Genomic DNA, 15,925 nt, shown 5'->3' with positions numbered 1-15,925 from the left:
ATTTATTACAGTTAGATGCATTTAAATGTTGAAATCTATATAATTTAAACTAATTCAATAGAAGTAATAAGTAAAGTAGTGAAAAAAATGCACCCTCGTTAATGGCCATATTTCTATTTGACATTATTTTAAAAAAGTACTAAAAGCTTTCCGACAAATTTTGATTGCGTCTGGCATAAAAAGTTATAAGTACTTGTAAATTATAGAAGAGCTTTTTGACATGCTTCTAGTGAAAGCACTTTTGATAAAAGTGATCATGCGCAGAAATGCTTCTTACGGAAGCAAATCCCCAAACAAACACTAAGCCAAGAGCGATTCATGACGTGTTTTATTAACATGGAATTGTGAATTGTGATAGTCATGTTCCGAGAAAATTAGAATACGGAAGATACCAGAGAGCGTTCTCTGAATGCAAGAGCAGCTCCTACTCTCCATGAGTAATTATTAGGAACGAACAATCTACCTTCGGCGGCATCATTGTATTTCTACTGTATAATCGTATAGATATCTACGGAGTAGATACGGTCTCACCTACTGCAAATAATTCGTGTGGACGATAAAAATCGCTGGCACTAACTGTGTGACGGGAAAGACATACCCGAATCACATCCAAAGGTTAACATTACAAATAAAATCACTCGAGTACATAAGTTTTCCCATAACCAGTCTGACAGCTTATGCAAGTTCTTATACAACGAAAAGACTAGTGATTGGAGTTGCTCTTAGGCTCTTTCTGAATGGGGTCTTGACTTTATTGCTTCTCCAAATTCCATTCACAAAGGTTCCTGCAGTTTGAAGCACACAGTATCATAAGATTCATAGTCGAGAGATATTGTAAATCATACACATGCTTACACAGAGTAATGGAGGCACTGGAGTTAAACACGAAAGGATCCCGTTCAGTTCAAGTTTCAAGTCCTAGCACATGAAAGCTGCCAAAGCCTCTAAATAAAAGGGTTCCTGAAAGGTTGAAACTATCCCTCAAGAGAGGACATTGGTATATGCATTGCATGTATCCCTTTAAACGTCTCTTAGTTTCTTTAAAGCTGGGCTCTTGTATCGTGAAATCACAATGCTTGTTCCTCTAAAGACCATACACAAGCTAGTAACTATAAATTAGAGGAGTACTAAACATTATTCACACAATATCTGATACTGTTAGACTTGCATTTCGTGGGACGTAAAAATATGTGAAACTTTCCAAAATAAAATTATATCATGATTCTTGCAGCTCTCACATCGACTGGGATGCATACAAAAACCTGAAAAGCAACCCTCGTTGAAGCTTCCTAATTGCATTACTTTTTCAAATTCACTGTATTTAAAACATATATCAATCAACTCCTATGATCATAGTTTCAAATCCTATAAGCAAAGTTTAAAACCCCAAATTATCATTAAAGGTTATGCTGCAACCGATAGCTAAATCAAAGACTAGTGTTCCTATGCAGGAAATAAAAAAACAAGGCCAGTCTTTGCAATAAGTAGCAGACAAATACGATAGAAAGTTAAGAGTCACTTATCGAGTTTCCCCATATTCCCCATATTCCCCATATAAACATTCTGGCTTTGTTTGTTACGAGGGACTGTCTTGGATTGGACTGACTTGGCTTGGACGACACAAGGCCAGTGCACCAAAACACTGGATATTTTTCCTAGCCAGGTAATACCCTCTTTTACACGGTGAAACAAAAAGGGGTTCTAAGTTCTAACAAGGCCCCAAATCCAACCAAAGAAAATGCACCATCTGTATCACCTACAATACATGTATATCTAACATCACATTATGTATCGTGCAACTCTGTTGATGGGGTCAAGATTCCCGCACAAATTGACCTTTTTACAATCCATTGCAATTCAAAACAGCAAGCATAAGTCCCATCATCTAATGTCAAATTCCTATGAATCTACCCAACTTGATAGGATGCATCATGTATATAGTAGCGCAACTTCTCAATCCCAAATGACACAATCCTACCCATCATAGGTTCTTCGAAGCCTCTTTAGTCGAAACACAAATATATGCACCATTGCATCTATAACTTCCAGTTTGACTCATCCTTATACCAAAATTTCCTATGATTTCCTAAAACCATTACGTCTATGCAGTCTTAAACAATTGCATCTATGCAGATACGTCACCTTAATTTGTAGATTAGCATTCAGCTAGAAAGAAACATAATTTACCCTCACAAAGTAGTAATTGGATTTAAGTTTTAACCTCACTAACCACTATAGCAAAGACAGAAATGAAGTATGAAAAACCCTAAATCAAAAGAAACGATCCCAAATCGAAACCCAAAATTGAAAAAGATGAGTACCGGAAAAGGCAATCTACTTCTGGATATGGGCAAACGCCTGCTCTACGAGCTTCTTGTCCCTTCTCTCCATGGCCACGTCCCACATGTCGTTCCCGATGTGCTTCGGCTGCCCAAAACATCACAAATTTCAACTTTCCCAAATCACAATCGCATAAAAAATTTCAACTTTCGAAATCAGAATCACACAAATTCAAACAATTTCTAGAGAGAGAGAGGGAGGTGGAAATGGATCTGAGAGAGGAACGAACCCGGCCGTGGGCGGCTTTGTGAATGTAATACTGAGCATTCCCCATGACGCAGAGCATTCCGGCTATGATTCCGAGAGGAAGTAGTGCTTCCATCCATACCAGCGACATCTTTCTCTCTCCTCGGCTTTACCTCCACAGTCTGTAACAGAAACGAGAGTCGATATGCGAGAGACGGAGACGGAGACTCCTTTTATTTTTATTTGTCAAAATAGCACGGAAAGTTTTCGTTTTGTGCAATTACCACCTGAATAAAGTATTTTTTACAATTAACCATCAAAACTTTATGACTTTTGGTTAAAATGGTATTTGAGATTGACATAATTATTTACTTTAATCCGTGATATTTGAAATCGACATAACTGGTTCCTAAGTTTCCCACTTTCAATCATTTTGGTCTTTAAATAAAGGGCCAAAATAACAAAAGTACTCTCATTTAGTAAAATAGACCGAAATGATTTGACAAAACTTGATTGTATTTTTGTCCTTTTATACATATTAAATGAAGATTTTTCACAAAAAAAATATCAAAATAATTGATAGTGGACAAACTCATGATCAATTCTATTTATTTCAAATTTCAGGAAGTAAAGTAAGGAGTTATGTCAATCTCAAAGAGTATTTCGGCTAAAAAAAACCAAACTTTATATAGGTGCTAAATTGCTACACATTTTGACGGTGGGTGGGTGGTTGTGTAAAATTACCAGTGAGCCCAGTTCGAAAACGCTTGTTGGTCCAGTGGGCCAGATTGTACTTTCCGGATGTCGGATCCTGTTTTCTTCTCATCTTCCCAATTTTAAGTGAGTTGTTCAAGTGACAAGTAAGTTTGGTTCTACAAGTTTCGAGCTAAATTTGGTTAGCGTGTGTAAGTATAAAATTGACGAATTATAGTTTATGTTAATAGAGTTACATCTAAGTAATAATTAAACGTTAACTATATTAATTACGAGTAATGCAAAACTCGGAAAAGTCTTCTAACATAATTAGTTGTTTATGACAAAGCGTGAACATGTCTTATAGTTTGATATGTGCTTGTGTTTTATAGTGTGTTGTATGATGCGCACAACTCGAATATAAGACAACTGATGACGCACACAACTCATATGTAAGTGAGTTGAGATTGAATATAAAACGGACGAGTTACGACAACAATTACTGAAATCATGTCCGTTACTAACGTAATGATGTAACAACGATAAGTTCTTGTACATAGCTTGTCTTTTTTCCTTTTATGATAATGCTTGAAAATAATTGATTGTTTAGAATGATAAACCCTAAACCATATGCTGAAAGACATAAGAAGGCAATCCTTTTTTATCCTTTCATCTTCTTTCTTTTGTAAATTCTTCTTACCATATTTGGATTGCAACATGCACAAAGTAAATGAAAAGTTCGATGTGCTGTCAATAATCTTAAAACTAATGATCTAATACCAACAAACCTCAATGTGTAATATACGCCGATGCATATTTATTAGGAGATTCTGTTGTCTTTGCATCCATATAAAACAGGTGGTAGACATTTCTTCTTCCTTTTGAGTTGAGTTCATACTTCATTGAGTTGAGTTGGATGCAAAGACTGGTAAAAATCATGGCCTGCATCAGCATCACAATCATTTTTCATGGAGCTTTCGAGCGCCACTGTGAGTTTGACAATATTTATAGATATTTATTCGTATTTGCGATTTTTTTCCCCTTTTAATTTCATATTATTATTATTATTATTCTTCTGTATGTTAGGCTTAGTGGCAGAGACAATGATCAATATCTATCTAGGGTTCATGATCCTATAAAAGCAGAGCTAAAAATAATCAAACACAAAAGCGAGCTCAGGTTGTAATGTTTAGTGCCTGCTAAAAATTCAACGTCTTGTCCAGCATGAAAGTAAGGCAGTAGCTTAGGGCATGTTTGGTATTATACTTGAATCTAACTTTTTAAACTTAAAATAATTTTCAAGTTTTAGACCTTAAAAACTTGTTTGGTAGGACTATTTTAAAAAACTGAACTCAAGACTAACTCAAAAATATAGTCTAACCTCTCAAAACATAAAAAGTGAGTTTTTAAACTTAAACTCACTTCTTTCTCTTCTCTTCCTCCTCCCCTCTCACTCCAAATCTATGTCTCTCTCTTTTCTTCTTTCTTTCTCCTTTTTTTTTTTTACCTTATTCGTCTCTCCTCTAATCCACTCTCTTCATTATCTTGGTTCTTTTTCTCACTCATCTTCCTCTCTATCTCGCCAATCCTCTCTATTCTTTCTCTTTCCTTCAATCATATCTTGCTTTCTTTCCTCATCTCTCATATTTCTCCCTCTCACGCGACCCATTCTTTTTAGATTTTTTTGTTTAGTTTAAGTCGTAAGATTTAAAAATATTAAATCGCAAACCAATCAAGTTTTTGAGTTTTAAAGAAAATTATTTTTAAGAAATGTTCTTAAGAAATGATAATGCTTGAAAATACTTGATTGTTTAGAATGATAAACCCTAAACCTTATGCTGAAAGACATAAGCAGGCAATCCTTTTTTAACCTTTTGTCTTCTTTCTTTTGTAAATTCTTTTTACCATATTTGGTTTGCAACATGCACAAAGTAAATGAAAAGTTCGATGTGCAGTCAATAATCTTAAAACTAATGATCTAATACCAACAAATCTCAATGTGTAATATATGCTGATGCATATATATTAGGAGATTCTGTTGTCTTTGCATCCGTATAAAACAAGTGGTATACATTTCTTCTTCCTTTTGAGTTGAGTTGGATGAAAAGACTGGTCAAAATCTTGGCTTGCATCAGCATCATGATCATTTTTCATGGAGCTTTCGAGCACCACTGTGAGTTTGACAATATTTACAGATATTTATTCGTATTTGCGATTTTTTCCCCTTTTAATTTCATATTATTATTATTATTCTTCTGTATGTTAGGCTTAGTGGCAGAGACAGTGATCAATATCTATCTAGGGTTCATGGTCCTATAAAAGTAGAGCTAAAAATAATCAAACACAAAAGCGAGCTCAGGTTGTAATGTTCAGTGCCTGCTAAAAATTCAATGTCTTGTCCAACAGGAAAGTAAGGCAGTAGCTTATGACATGTTTGGTACTATACTTGAATCTAACTTTTTAAACTTAAAAATAATTTTCAAGTTTTAGACCTTAAAAACTTATTTTGTATGATTATTTAAAAAAAACTGAACTTAAGACTAACTAAAAAATATAGTCTAGTATCTCAAAACATAAAAAGTGAGTTTTTAAACTTAAACTTACTTCTTTCTCTTCTCTTCCTCCTCCCCTCTCACTCCAAATCTATGTCTCTCTCTTTTCTTCTTTCTTTCTCCTCTTTTTTTTTTACCTTATTCGTCTCTCCTCTAATCCGCTCTCTTCATTATCTTGGTTCTTTTTCTCACTCATCTTCCTCTCTATCTCGCCTAATCCTCTCTATTCTTTCTCTTTCCTTCAATCATCTCTTGCTTTCTTTCCTCATCTCTCATCTTTCTCCCTCTCACGCGACCCCTTCTTTTTAGATCTTTTTGTTTAGTTTAAGTCGTAAGATTTAAAAATATTAAATCGCAAACCAATCAAATTTTTGAGTTTTAAAGAAAATTATTTTTAAGAAATGATAAAAATGTTCAAATATGATATCAAATAGGTCCTTAAAATCTTCACATTTATACAAATACTTTTGCATTTTTCTTTTCTTCTTTGAGAAAATTTTGGTTAACAATAACATGGATATGAAAGAGGATATAAACCCTAACACGTGAAGAGGAGGTGTTATTGACCTTTTCAGTTGTTCATATTTTTCATTGTTGCGCACGATGAATACACAGTTTTGAATTTGGTTAATTTTCTTAGAATTAATCTTTCAAGAATACGTGACCTAAAATTATTTACAAGATGAGAATGAGAACCGAGAATGTCTAAATGAGAATATTGTTGACATTACTTGTACGAAAATAAGTGAGCATCAAATACAAATTACTTCAATCTAACTAGCTACGAGCCAAGCCTAATGACACGGAAGAGAATCTGAATCAACTTCTACCACCAGAGTACTGCTGCTCAATAACAACAAATTGAGTCCCATCAAGAACCAGGGTACCAACGGTTTTTATTTTTCAAAAACTAATAAAATTCTATGTGACATAATTGAAAGGTAAACGTCAAACGAAGAAGTGACGACACCACACACTAATCAAATCATCATAAAAACCAGATTGATTATTTAATATTTGGATACTTCCAAAGTCCAAATACATGGACATACACACACATATACATATAAGGTCCTTTATGCAAAAGAATTTTAATTTTTTTTCTTCATAAAATAGGAATTAGGTGTAGGGCTCACTCCACATCAAATTTTAACGATATAAACCGTCTATTTTGTAAATCTCTATTCATGATTATCCTTGCAAAAATTCAATCCGAAACCATTTGCCTATTTAATTATCAAGATCAAATTTCATTATTTCTTATATAACAAAGTATTCGTTCATTTATTTGAATCCAATTAGATGTCTTAAACATTTCCGATTTGACTAATATTTTATAAGGATGATCTATGAGGTACAACTTGAAAAATAGACAATTCGGATCGTTAAAATTAAATGTGATGTGAACCCCACAACTAATCCTTATTTTTATAAAAAATAAAATAAAAATCCCTTTCCTTCAAGGCTTTCTATACCTATATATATATATATATATATATGAAAGTTGTATAAGTCCTGTCAAACCAAACCAGCATGCATGTGTGAGTGGGGGGTGGGTTTAAGCTTTATACTAATCGCCATTATATCACTAATAAGCTGTTGAATACAGCTGCATGTTTCCTGCAACAAGTCCAACAACCACCACCACAACAATATTAGCAGTAACCTCTGCAGACTGTAGCTGTAGGTACCACCACTCCACCACCATCACTTTTAACCCTCACCTCCACCTCCATTTTATATATCCTTTTTGCTTCCCCACCAATCATCAAAAGTGTTAAATACGGTTGTAGCAATATTACTGTGCATAAATTTGGCCGTTGGACATATTAAAACTGCTTTTCACACTCTTTTCATCTAAAAAAGAGATCGTAGATTAAGTTTGTATAATTTTTTTTTCTAGGTCGCTAATTAAAAATTAAGAGTATAAATTACCACTTTAATCCTACCAACAGTGCCTACAGGGCGATGCTATTTTTTTAATCGTTAATTAAAAATGACTATGTTTGGTGGAGCGAGAAGTTTTATGATGTGAGTAGAGACCGATGAGTGAGAAATAAAAAAATAGGAAAAACAAGTTAAAAAAATAGGAAAATGACTTTTATACACTCTTTTATTCTTTAAAGTACATTATGTTTAATTTTAGCCTTTAGATTGATTGAATAACAGGAAAATAGAATGGTAGAAATAAACATATGAGTGTGTAAAAAGAGAAAAAAATAGTGTATATAAATCATTTTCCGAGAAGGATAATGCATGAGAAGTCTTAGGTGGGAATCACGTGGATGAAGAATTCTATACAAAATTAGGTTGCCTATTGTGTGATTTAGCCAAACTTCCACTTTGGTGTAAAAATATCGATGTATTACAAAAAAAAAAATTTCCGAAAATTTTGAGCGTTGAGGTGAAGGCTATACAAATGCATGAGTGGGGAAAAATATTGTGGTTGTTTAGTAAAAAGCTGTTATTTTAATCAACAACAATTTGTAATCAATAATTGAATGATTCGATGAAATCACATATGAAGAGAGATTTTCTTTTGACAATTCACGTGCATGTTGTTAATAAAATTTCTTTCTATAGGAAATGCTTTGGGAGTTGTTAACATGTGTGCGACCGTTTACTGTTAAAATCTCCTCGAAGGGAAAATACATCGAAACTCATTTTTTATGTCTCTTTAATGAGATTTAGGATATTAAGAGATTGATTTCACAACGTAAAATTGAGATAACAATTTAGTTATAGAAGCTAAATAGGTATCATATGAGGAAGGAAAACGAATCAATATTTCACTTGGTAAGAAACCTGAACAGGAAAAATGAAGGGGCAAAAATGAAAACAAACATTGGCTTTGTATGGATGATGATTGCCTCCATTTTTTCAAAAAGGCAAACACGTTTTAAATACTTGAAAGGCAAGAAGGGTAGGAGGGTCTCCGAGTAAATCAGTGTTATCTCTATCTATCGAAAATTCTCTATTTCCTTTCTTGTCAAATCTGTTTGAAATGTCATTTGTTTTGATTGAAAATATTTTTCTTAAGAGAGTTGAAAATTGAAGAGATTTTACGGCGTATTTAAAAGATTACTATCGTTAATCACGTGACAAATGTTCCAAATACACGTAAGCGAGATGTTTGAAACAGAGTAGGAAGCAGTAAGATCAGTCATAAAAGCAGTCAAACACTCCCACTAAACATGGTAAAGTGTAGAAAAACCAAAACGACGTAGTTGAACCAGCTATGCTTCCGTTGGCAGCATCATGGTTGTCATTGTCCATCGAGGCTATTTGCTTCCCTGGGACCTCTCCGTTGAAGTTCTGCACAGCTTGATTCTCTGCATGGCCGACACGTGTCCCTCGTTTCCATTGGTCTTCCTCCTCGTTACATATAAACATGGAATTTCCACAGAAACTTCAACCAGCAGTAAAAAATGCCTCTCTCTCTCTCTCTCTCTCTCTCTCTCAAGTCTCTGTCTTTCTCTCTCTAAACTGTCTTTCTGAGATCATGGGTCACCGTGAGATGAAAAGTCACCTGTGAATCTTTACCACCTTAAAAACCAAAATATAGAGCCCTATTTTTTTTTTTTTTTTGAACTCACTCATCAGTTTCTCATTGCCCCAAAACTCTTCATCTTTCTATTTTTTTTTTCCATTTTATTTAATTGAATTTCCTTTTTCTGCATAGACAAAATAATTAAAGATTTTCTCCTTTCCTTTCTGCAAAATTCAGAGAGAGAGAGAGAGCTGTCTCTGACCCTTTTCTTTTTATTTTCCATCCTTTTATTTATTTATATAATTTCCTTTTCGTTTTATTCTCCTATCACAAACCCTCCTTTAGGTTGATGGCTCTTTGTCTCTCCTTTTTCTTCTGCAACACCAGCACCACCAACTAAAACCCTTTTTCCATTTCTTTCAATTTCTTTGAGAAAAAGCCATGTCAGGCTTGTATAATCCCAACTTCTCACCTGCCAGAGCTGCTTCTCCTCAGATTAGAAGCACCCCGGATGTTGACAGGTTTGTTCTTCCCTTCTTCTAGAAAAACCCACCTCTCTAAATCTTTAAAAATTCAACTCCCGGAAGAAAAAAGTTAGTCTTGCCAATGAAGTTTGTTGTAATTTGATTTTTGAAAGTTTTGCTTTGATCTGTTTGTTTTTGTAGTCAGTACTTGTCGGAGTTGTTGGCAGAGCATCAAAAGCTTGGACCGTTCATGCAAGTTCTTCCGATATGCAGCCGCCTCTTGAATCAAGGTTTTGCTTACAAATCTTAGTGTTTTGGATCTAGATTTTTGTGGGGCGTATTGGGTTTGTGCCCTTTTGGTTTGGTTTTGCCCCCTGTGAAATGTGCTTGCTTTACCGGACAGATCGGTCTGATTGTTTTTTACTGGATGACACTTTTGGCTGCTAGTTTCCGCCGTCGAAAAGACCTGTTTTTTAACTGATCCTGCATTAGTTTCTGCATTTCGTTGTGAAATTGTGTCTGCAGCCCTTGTTTTCTTTTCATTCTAACTCTTAATTGTGGGCTCATGTGTTATTAGTGGTTTTCCAATGGGGAGGTTAGAGTTTGTGTTGAAATTAGGCTCGAAAGGTTGCGTATAATTGAGTCATTTTCGATGATTCATATGATTTGATGACAGTTGGATAGAGTACTACTAACCACTCTAAAATTGTGCATCCATTTTCTGGACTCATCAGTGTGCTTGCATCAAGCAAGCATATGATAACAAGGTGAGGACCCATCTAAAGGTCTTTAGGCATTGCCCAATTGTGTATTTGAGTGCATTGAAGTGTGTGTACTTCAATTCGTTTGAACTGCCAATGCCGGTGTATGTTGGTGACTAGTAAAAAAACAAATAATGAAGGGGGAATTTAAAAGTAATATATTTTGAGATATACAGATTATAAAAGCGTTAGGAATGTTAATTTTGATGGCTATTTTAGAAGAAGAGTTGGCTAGGGGTGGATTGGCTTTGTTTCATGAGTAGATTTCCAATTTACAGTGATAACTTACTCTTTGCTTGGGTAATTGGGTAATTTGTTGATGATTGGAATATCTGAAGTTGCAAGTGCAAGAAAGTAGTCATCCCGATGAATTATTCATGATTGCACATCTTAGTCTTGTGTGGTATCCACAATCAAGGTGTGGGTGTGCGTTACATTGCAAAGACTAGGTCCAGGTTATGCTGTCACGGTTTCTTCCCATTTTCTGTTGAAGATGGATAAAATGGCCTTTTTGCTCAGTTCACTTTAGTTTCTTATTTCTCGACCTTGGAACAACATTCTCTCTAGTATTGTCCTTTCTAATAGTGTGGGCCGTTTCTCATGTGACATTCTTCTTCGTGTGCAGAGATTTTACGGGTTTCTGGAATGATGTCCAACCAAGGTTTTGGCGACTTTGACAGAATGCGACATAGAAGCCCTAGTCCAATGGCTTCTTCAAACCTTATATCAAATGTTACCGGGACAGGAATGGGTGGCTGGAATGGACTTCCTCAAGAGGTGATTGTTTATTTCTACTTTTATTTAGACATCCTGTCTTTTATATCCCTCAGGTTGCTGTGATTTTATACCCTTTCCTCATGCTTCATTCAGTACATAACGACCCACCTCGCATGTGATGCTGTCTTTCATGTCTTCATTTAATTGTGTCTTTGGGAACTTTCCTTGCACTGAGGGCTTATTACTGAAAGGTTATACAAAAAATTGTTGGGACCACAGCAATTAAATGATGCTGCCAATCTATTGTGCAAGAATCCCTTAGAGATTGGTCCTCAACTGATATGGCGTCTTTGTTGTTTATGGTTAATCTTCATGGATCGGGGAATTGTTAGAACATCACATTTTAAAGCATTTCCTTGGGGACCCATCTGCTTTGTGTTATCTTGTACCAACTCCATTTTTCATCACGAGCTGAGTTGGCCCCCAACTTCAATGTGAAATTGGGTTCTAGTCCATACAAATTCTTTATGTGAAATTTCAGAAAGCTGTTCTTAAGCATGAACGCGAACTGAAAGTGTTGGAATTACAGATTTTTCTTATTTTGATAAACATTTGGACTCGTATAATGTCCATTTCACCTAAAATTAATTCATAAAAAAACACGGATTCTGCATACCTACCAATCGAGTTTGAAGCTTCTAAGAAGTATGCATGTAAGGTGAGAAAGATAAAGAAATCAACATGATTGTCTTGGGATGTGACTTTATGACCGGCAATATGGGCAAGATAAACTATGCTTATGTCCTGTAGTATGCTTTTGGTTTTGAAGCTAGAAGTTGCAGTTAGTTATTACCTGAAGTGTGAACGATAATCCTTTGTATCTGTTTTCTTTTTAAACATATATGTACTCCTATTTCTGATTCTGCCGGAGTTTCATACTTTTTCTCATTTTACTTTTCAGTCATCCATCCCTATCTTTTACCTGTGGTTTGTATTACGCCTGTTAAATATCTAAGATGGCAAGATCCTTTATTGTATAACAGAGATTAGGTGGACCGCATGGGATGACGATGGACTGGCAAGGTGCGCCTGCGAGCCCTAGTTCCTTCACTGTGAAGAGGATTTTACGTTTGGAAATCCCTGTAGATACTTACCCCAATGTAAGTCTTTTGCATACTGTCAGCATTAGAGTCGGTTTGATTGGTTGCCATGTAATAAATAACTGAACATTTTGGTGCACAATGGATGTCAGTTCAATTTTGTTGGGCGACTTCTTGGACCGAGAGGTAATTCTCTGAAACGAGTTGAAGCTACGACAGGATGTCGTGTTTACATCAGGGGCAAAGGATCTATTAAGGATCCTGACAAGGTATAACATACTTGTTCATTCTTTTCTAGTCTAAATACTATTGAATTGCCATCAACCAGATCTGACTTTGGAATGTAGAACATTTTCCATCGTTTATATGTTTAAGATATTGGTTCTGGTTTACAAGCTTAATCATTTCAATTTTCGATATCAAGGAGGAGAAGCTCCGGGGAAGACCAGGCTATGAGCACCTGAATGAACCACTCCACATCTTAATTGAAGCCGATTTACCTGCCAGTGTGGTTGACTTAAGGCTGAGACAGGCGCAAGAAATTATAGAAGAATTGCTCAAACCTGTGGTAATTATCTCCAATCTTTTGGTTATCTTGCTGGATATTTATGTAAAACATCAAGAATGGCTAATCCTCCTTACATTTCTGCCCTGTAACTTTTTCTTCGATGCAAATGTACTTGTATCTAGAGAGGAAATATGATAATATTAGAACACCTACTTTTAATGCATGGGAGTCATATTCCCGCTTGATCGGAATACTACAAAAGTAGCTGAATGAAGCTGGAATCTCTCATTCACTGCACGGGAACTTGTTCATAGATGCTAACACTGACAATTCTATATTTATTTTAACTACAAAACACCTTTTTCCTAATTTTGACATTAGCTCTTTATTTCCTTCTTTCTCGATATAAACCTTTCGCTTGCAGGATGAGTCACAAGATTTCATTAAGAGGCAGCAGTTGCGTGAGTTGGCTTTGCTAAACTCAAACTTCAGAGAAGAGAGTCCCGGACCAAGTGGTAGTGTATCTCCTTTCAATTCAAGCGGAATGAAGCGTGCAAAAACCGGTCGATGATTGCTCATATTACTCCTGTTCTAATGTTTGCTACTCCACCTTAGTAACTCCATGGCCTAGAAGGCCTTGAAATACAGATTTCCATCAGCACGGCTACAAGAAAATTGTCTAACAATTCTTGCTGGTGAGCTTTTCTGTTGGTTTTTGTTTGCTTTGTTTATCTTTCTTTTTGGAACAACAGACAGACAAAGACCCGAAACAGAAAAATCTCAGAAAAAAAACCGAAAAGGGATGGAATTTATATGGTTGGCTCTTGAGTAGGTTTGGTGAGGTCAGTTTTCTGTGTAAACCTAATGCATTCATTGGATTTATTCTTGTGTTAGTTACTTCTGAGATAAGTGTGAACATATATGTTAATTAATTGTTCAATCATTAGAGCTTAATTAAGACGATGGGTCCGTCGAGTTTAGTTTTCGTAGCGTATGTCGAATGCCGTTTTCATAAGCATATAAACAGGAGTGTTTGGATTCTTTACAATGTGGATCTTTATTACTTAAATTGTGTCATTTGAAGACAATGCATATGTTGTTGAATTGATACAAGACTACGGTTGGCTTTGTCGTAAAGCAAGCGAAAGCGGATTAATTAAGTGCTTAATGACTTGATTAGTATGATTAGTATGTTTCTGGTAGGGCCATTGCTGGATTCTAACTATGCTACTTGCTTAATGATCCCAAAAGAACCACCCACATGGTAGACCAAGTGGGAGGATTATTGGTTCAATTTTTCTATATACTATTTGTTATTTTGTTGTCTAGTTACATAAATCCGACCGTATTCGCTTTGAAGCTAGGGCGTAAGAGTTTGCAGTTCGTCGTATGGTTAACGTTGTAAAAGTACAACATTTTCTTGTTCCTTATTGATTGATGCAAATTAATACGTCTTGTAATCGATTGTGATCCGCCTAATATGGTTCTTGGAGCATCTCTTAGAGACTCTTCATATTACTATTTTATGAGGTTCTTTTATCAAAAGAGTAAATTGTAGCAATGGTTTAACTTTAATTAAATTGGAGTAATGGTCATTCAATTAAAAATCCACTACCATTGCTGCCTTAACTCTTCAAAATGTATAGCTATCATTTTCGTCAACTTCGTTAGAATTTTGTTAAAATAAGTTATGTTAGAATGATGATTGCTACAATTGAGGTCCCTCAACTCATCAAAAATTGTTGTGACAAAAAAAAAGCTCATCAAAAATAGTAGATATGATCATTTTTGTTAATTTTGTTAGAATTTTGTCAAATGAGTTATATTGAAAGGATTATTGCTTTAATTGGGTTAAAGTTAAATAACCATTACTCTAATTGAGTTAAAGTTGAGGGATCATTTTTCCAGTTGGATTAAAGTTGTGAGACCAATGGTAATGAATTTTTAGTTGAAAAACCATAGATGCACGTTTTGATGAGTTAAGGGACCAATGATAATAAATTTTTAGTTGAGGGACCATTGTTCCAATTGAGTTCAAGTTAAGAAACTATTGCTATAATTTACTCTATCCAAATTGGTTTATGAGATTGACCAAACTTCTCATTTTAGTATTTGACAGTGAAAATCGATAGAAAGTTCTTGAGTTTGTTTATAGTAAATCATTTTAGTCATTTTATGAAAAAAAAAAATCTTAATATTCTTGTTAAATTGTCGTGTGAATTATCATCTGATCACTTTTTAAGGGTATTTTTGTAAATTAATCCTCACTTATTGAGGGTATTGACAATTTTTTTATGAAATGATCAGAATGATTTACTATAAACAACGATCCATGTTTTCTCAATGCCCAGTTCTTGTCTGCTTTCATTTAATTTTTTTATTTTAGGATTAAAGATTGAAAACTTGTTTGCTAATTAATTCTAGTTTTTGGTCGGTTGCTCAACTCTTGTATTACACCGGTAGCAAATGCCTGGTGGACTGGGGACCTTTTCAACCCAATCCCCTCCCTTTCTTGCTCCAGCCCATGCGGACGATTGGGCTAAGGGGGTCCCGTGTGAGAGGGGAGGCATAAATCCAAGGCCCAATACCTTGAGGGCAAGCTGATGCAAGACTGATGTTAGGATGACGTCAGCAACATTATAAAATTAATAAAAATATATTAAAAAAATGTAAAAAATTAATAAATTTTTTAAAAAATGTAAGCAATTAAAAAAAATCTGATTTAAAAAAAAAAGATTGATTTAATTTTTTTATAAATATCTTATTATTATCTTCCAATTTACACCATAATTTTATATTTTTTCAAATACTTTGGATTATAATTTTTTATTTAATGAAACGTGATACAACGAGACCGATTAAAAATTCTATCCGAATTTTAAAATAAAATTATTTTTTAGTACTTTATAAAATAAAAAATATTAATATTTAATTACCTATTACCATGACTGTTAAGTTTAAGGGCAATGCTAGAAAGTGGGACTAATCGTATCCACAGCCCGACCCGGTGGACAGTGGGGCACGAACCAGGACCAGGCACCCTCTAATTACCAAAAAGCCCCATCACTAACCGAGCCAAAATATCCGCCAACCGATTCCGGGCCCCAAATACCA

The 15,925-nt window shown here is 34.9% G+C and overlaps 2 protein-coding genes across 2 annotated transcripts; one reads left to right on the top strand and one right to left on the bottom strand.

Moving 5' to 3' along the window:
* Positions 1 to 550: 550 nt before the first annotated feature.
* LOC126620073 (uncharacterized) lies at positions 551 to 2,759 on the bottom strand. Its single transcript, XM_050288543.1, has 3 exons — positions 2,570 to 2,759; positions 2,322 to 2,427; positions 551 to 785 (listed from the first exon to the last, which is right to left on the bottom strand). Exons 1-3 carry the CDS (start codon positions 2,664 to 2,666, stop codon positions 752 to 754), a joined length of 237 nt encoding a protein of 78 aa, XP_050144500.1. The 5' UTR covers positions 2,667 to 2,759; the 3' UTR covers positions 551 to 751.
* Positions 2,760 to 9,258: 6,499 nt separating this feature from the next.
* Positions 9,259 to 13,769, top strand: LOC126617968 (KH domain-containing protein At3g08620-like). The gene is made up of 7 exons (XM_050286054.1): positions 9,259 to 9,782; positions 9,927 to 10,015; positions 11,112 to 11,263; positions 12,247 to 12,363; positions 12,456 to 12,572; positions 12,728 to 12,871; positions 13,236 to 13,769. Exons 1-7 carry the CDS (start codon positions 9,703 to 9,705, stop codon positions 13,380 to 13,382), a joined length of 846 nt encoding a protein of 281 aa, XP_050142011.1. The 5' UTR covers positions 9,259 to 9,702; the 3' UTR covers positions 13,383 to 13,769.
* Positions 13,770 to 15,925: the final 2,156 nt, after the last annotated feature.

The sequence above is a fragment of the Malus sylvestris genome, chromosome 4, assembly GCF_916048215.2.
Source record: "Malus sylvestris chromosome 4, drMalSylv7.2, whole genome shotgun sequence".
Lineage (NCBI taxonomy): Eukaryota > Viridiplantae > Streptophyta > Magnoliopsida > Rosales > Rosaceae > Malus > Malus sylvestris.
Note: the sequence above shows the minus strand (reverse complement) of the source record. Positions and strands in the feature narration are given on the sequence as shown.

Excerpts from the sequence above, each read along its gene's own strand:
- LOC126620073 (XM_050288543.1), bottom strand. The coding sequence starts at position 2,666 with ATGGATGGAAGCACTACTTCCTCTCGGAATCATAGCCGGAATGCTCTG. Across the intron at positions 2,428-2,569 it reads ACAAAGCCGCCCACGGCCGG|CCGAAGCACATCGGGAACGA; the intron begins GTTCGTTCCTCT and ends TGTTTTGGGCAG. Across the intron at positions 786-2,321 it reads GAAGTAGATTGCCTTTTCCG|GAACCTTTGTGAATGGAATT; the intron begins GTACTCATCTTT and ends TTCAAACTGCAG.
- LOC126617968 (XM_050286054.1), top strand. The coding sequence starts at position 9,703 with ATGTCAGGCTTGTATAATCCCAACTTCTCACCTGCCAGAGCTGCTTCT. Across the intron at positions 11,264-12,246 it reads GGAATGGACTTCCTCAAGAG|AGATTAGGTGGACCGCATGG; the intron begins GTGATTGTTTAT and ends ATTGTATAACAG. Across the intron at positions 12,573-12,727 it reads CTATTAAGGATCCTGACAAG|GAGGAGAAGCTCCGGGGAAG; the intron begins GTATAACATACT and ends TTCGATATCAAG.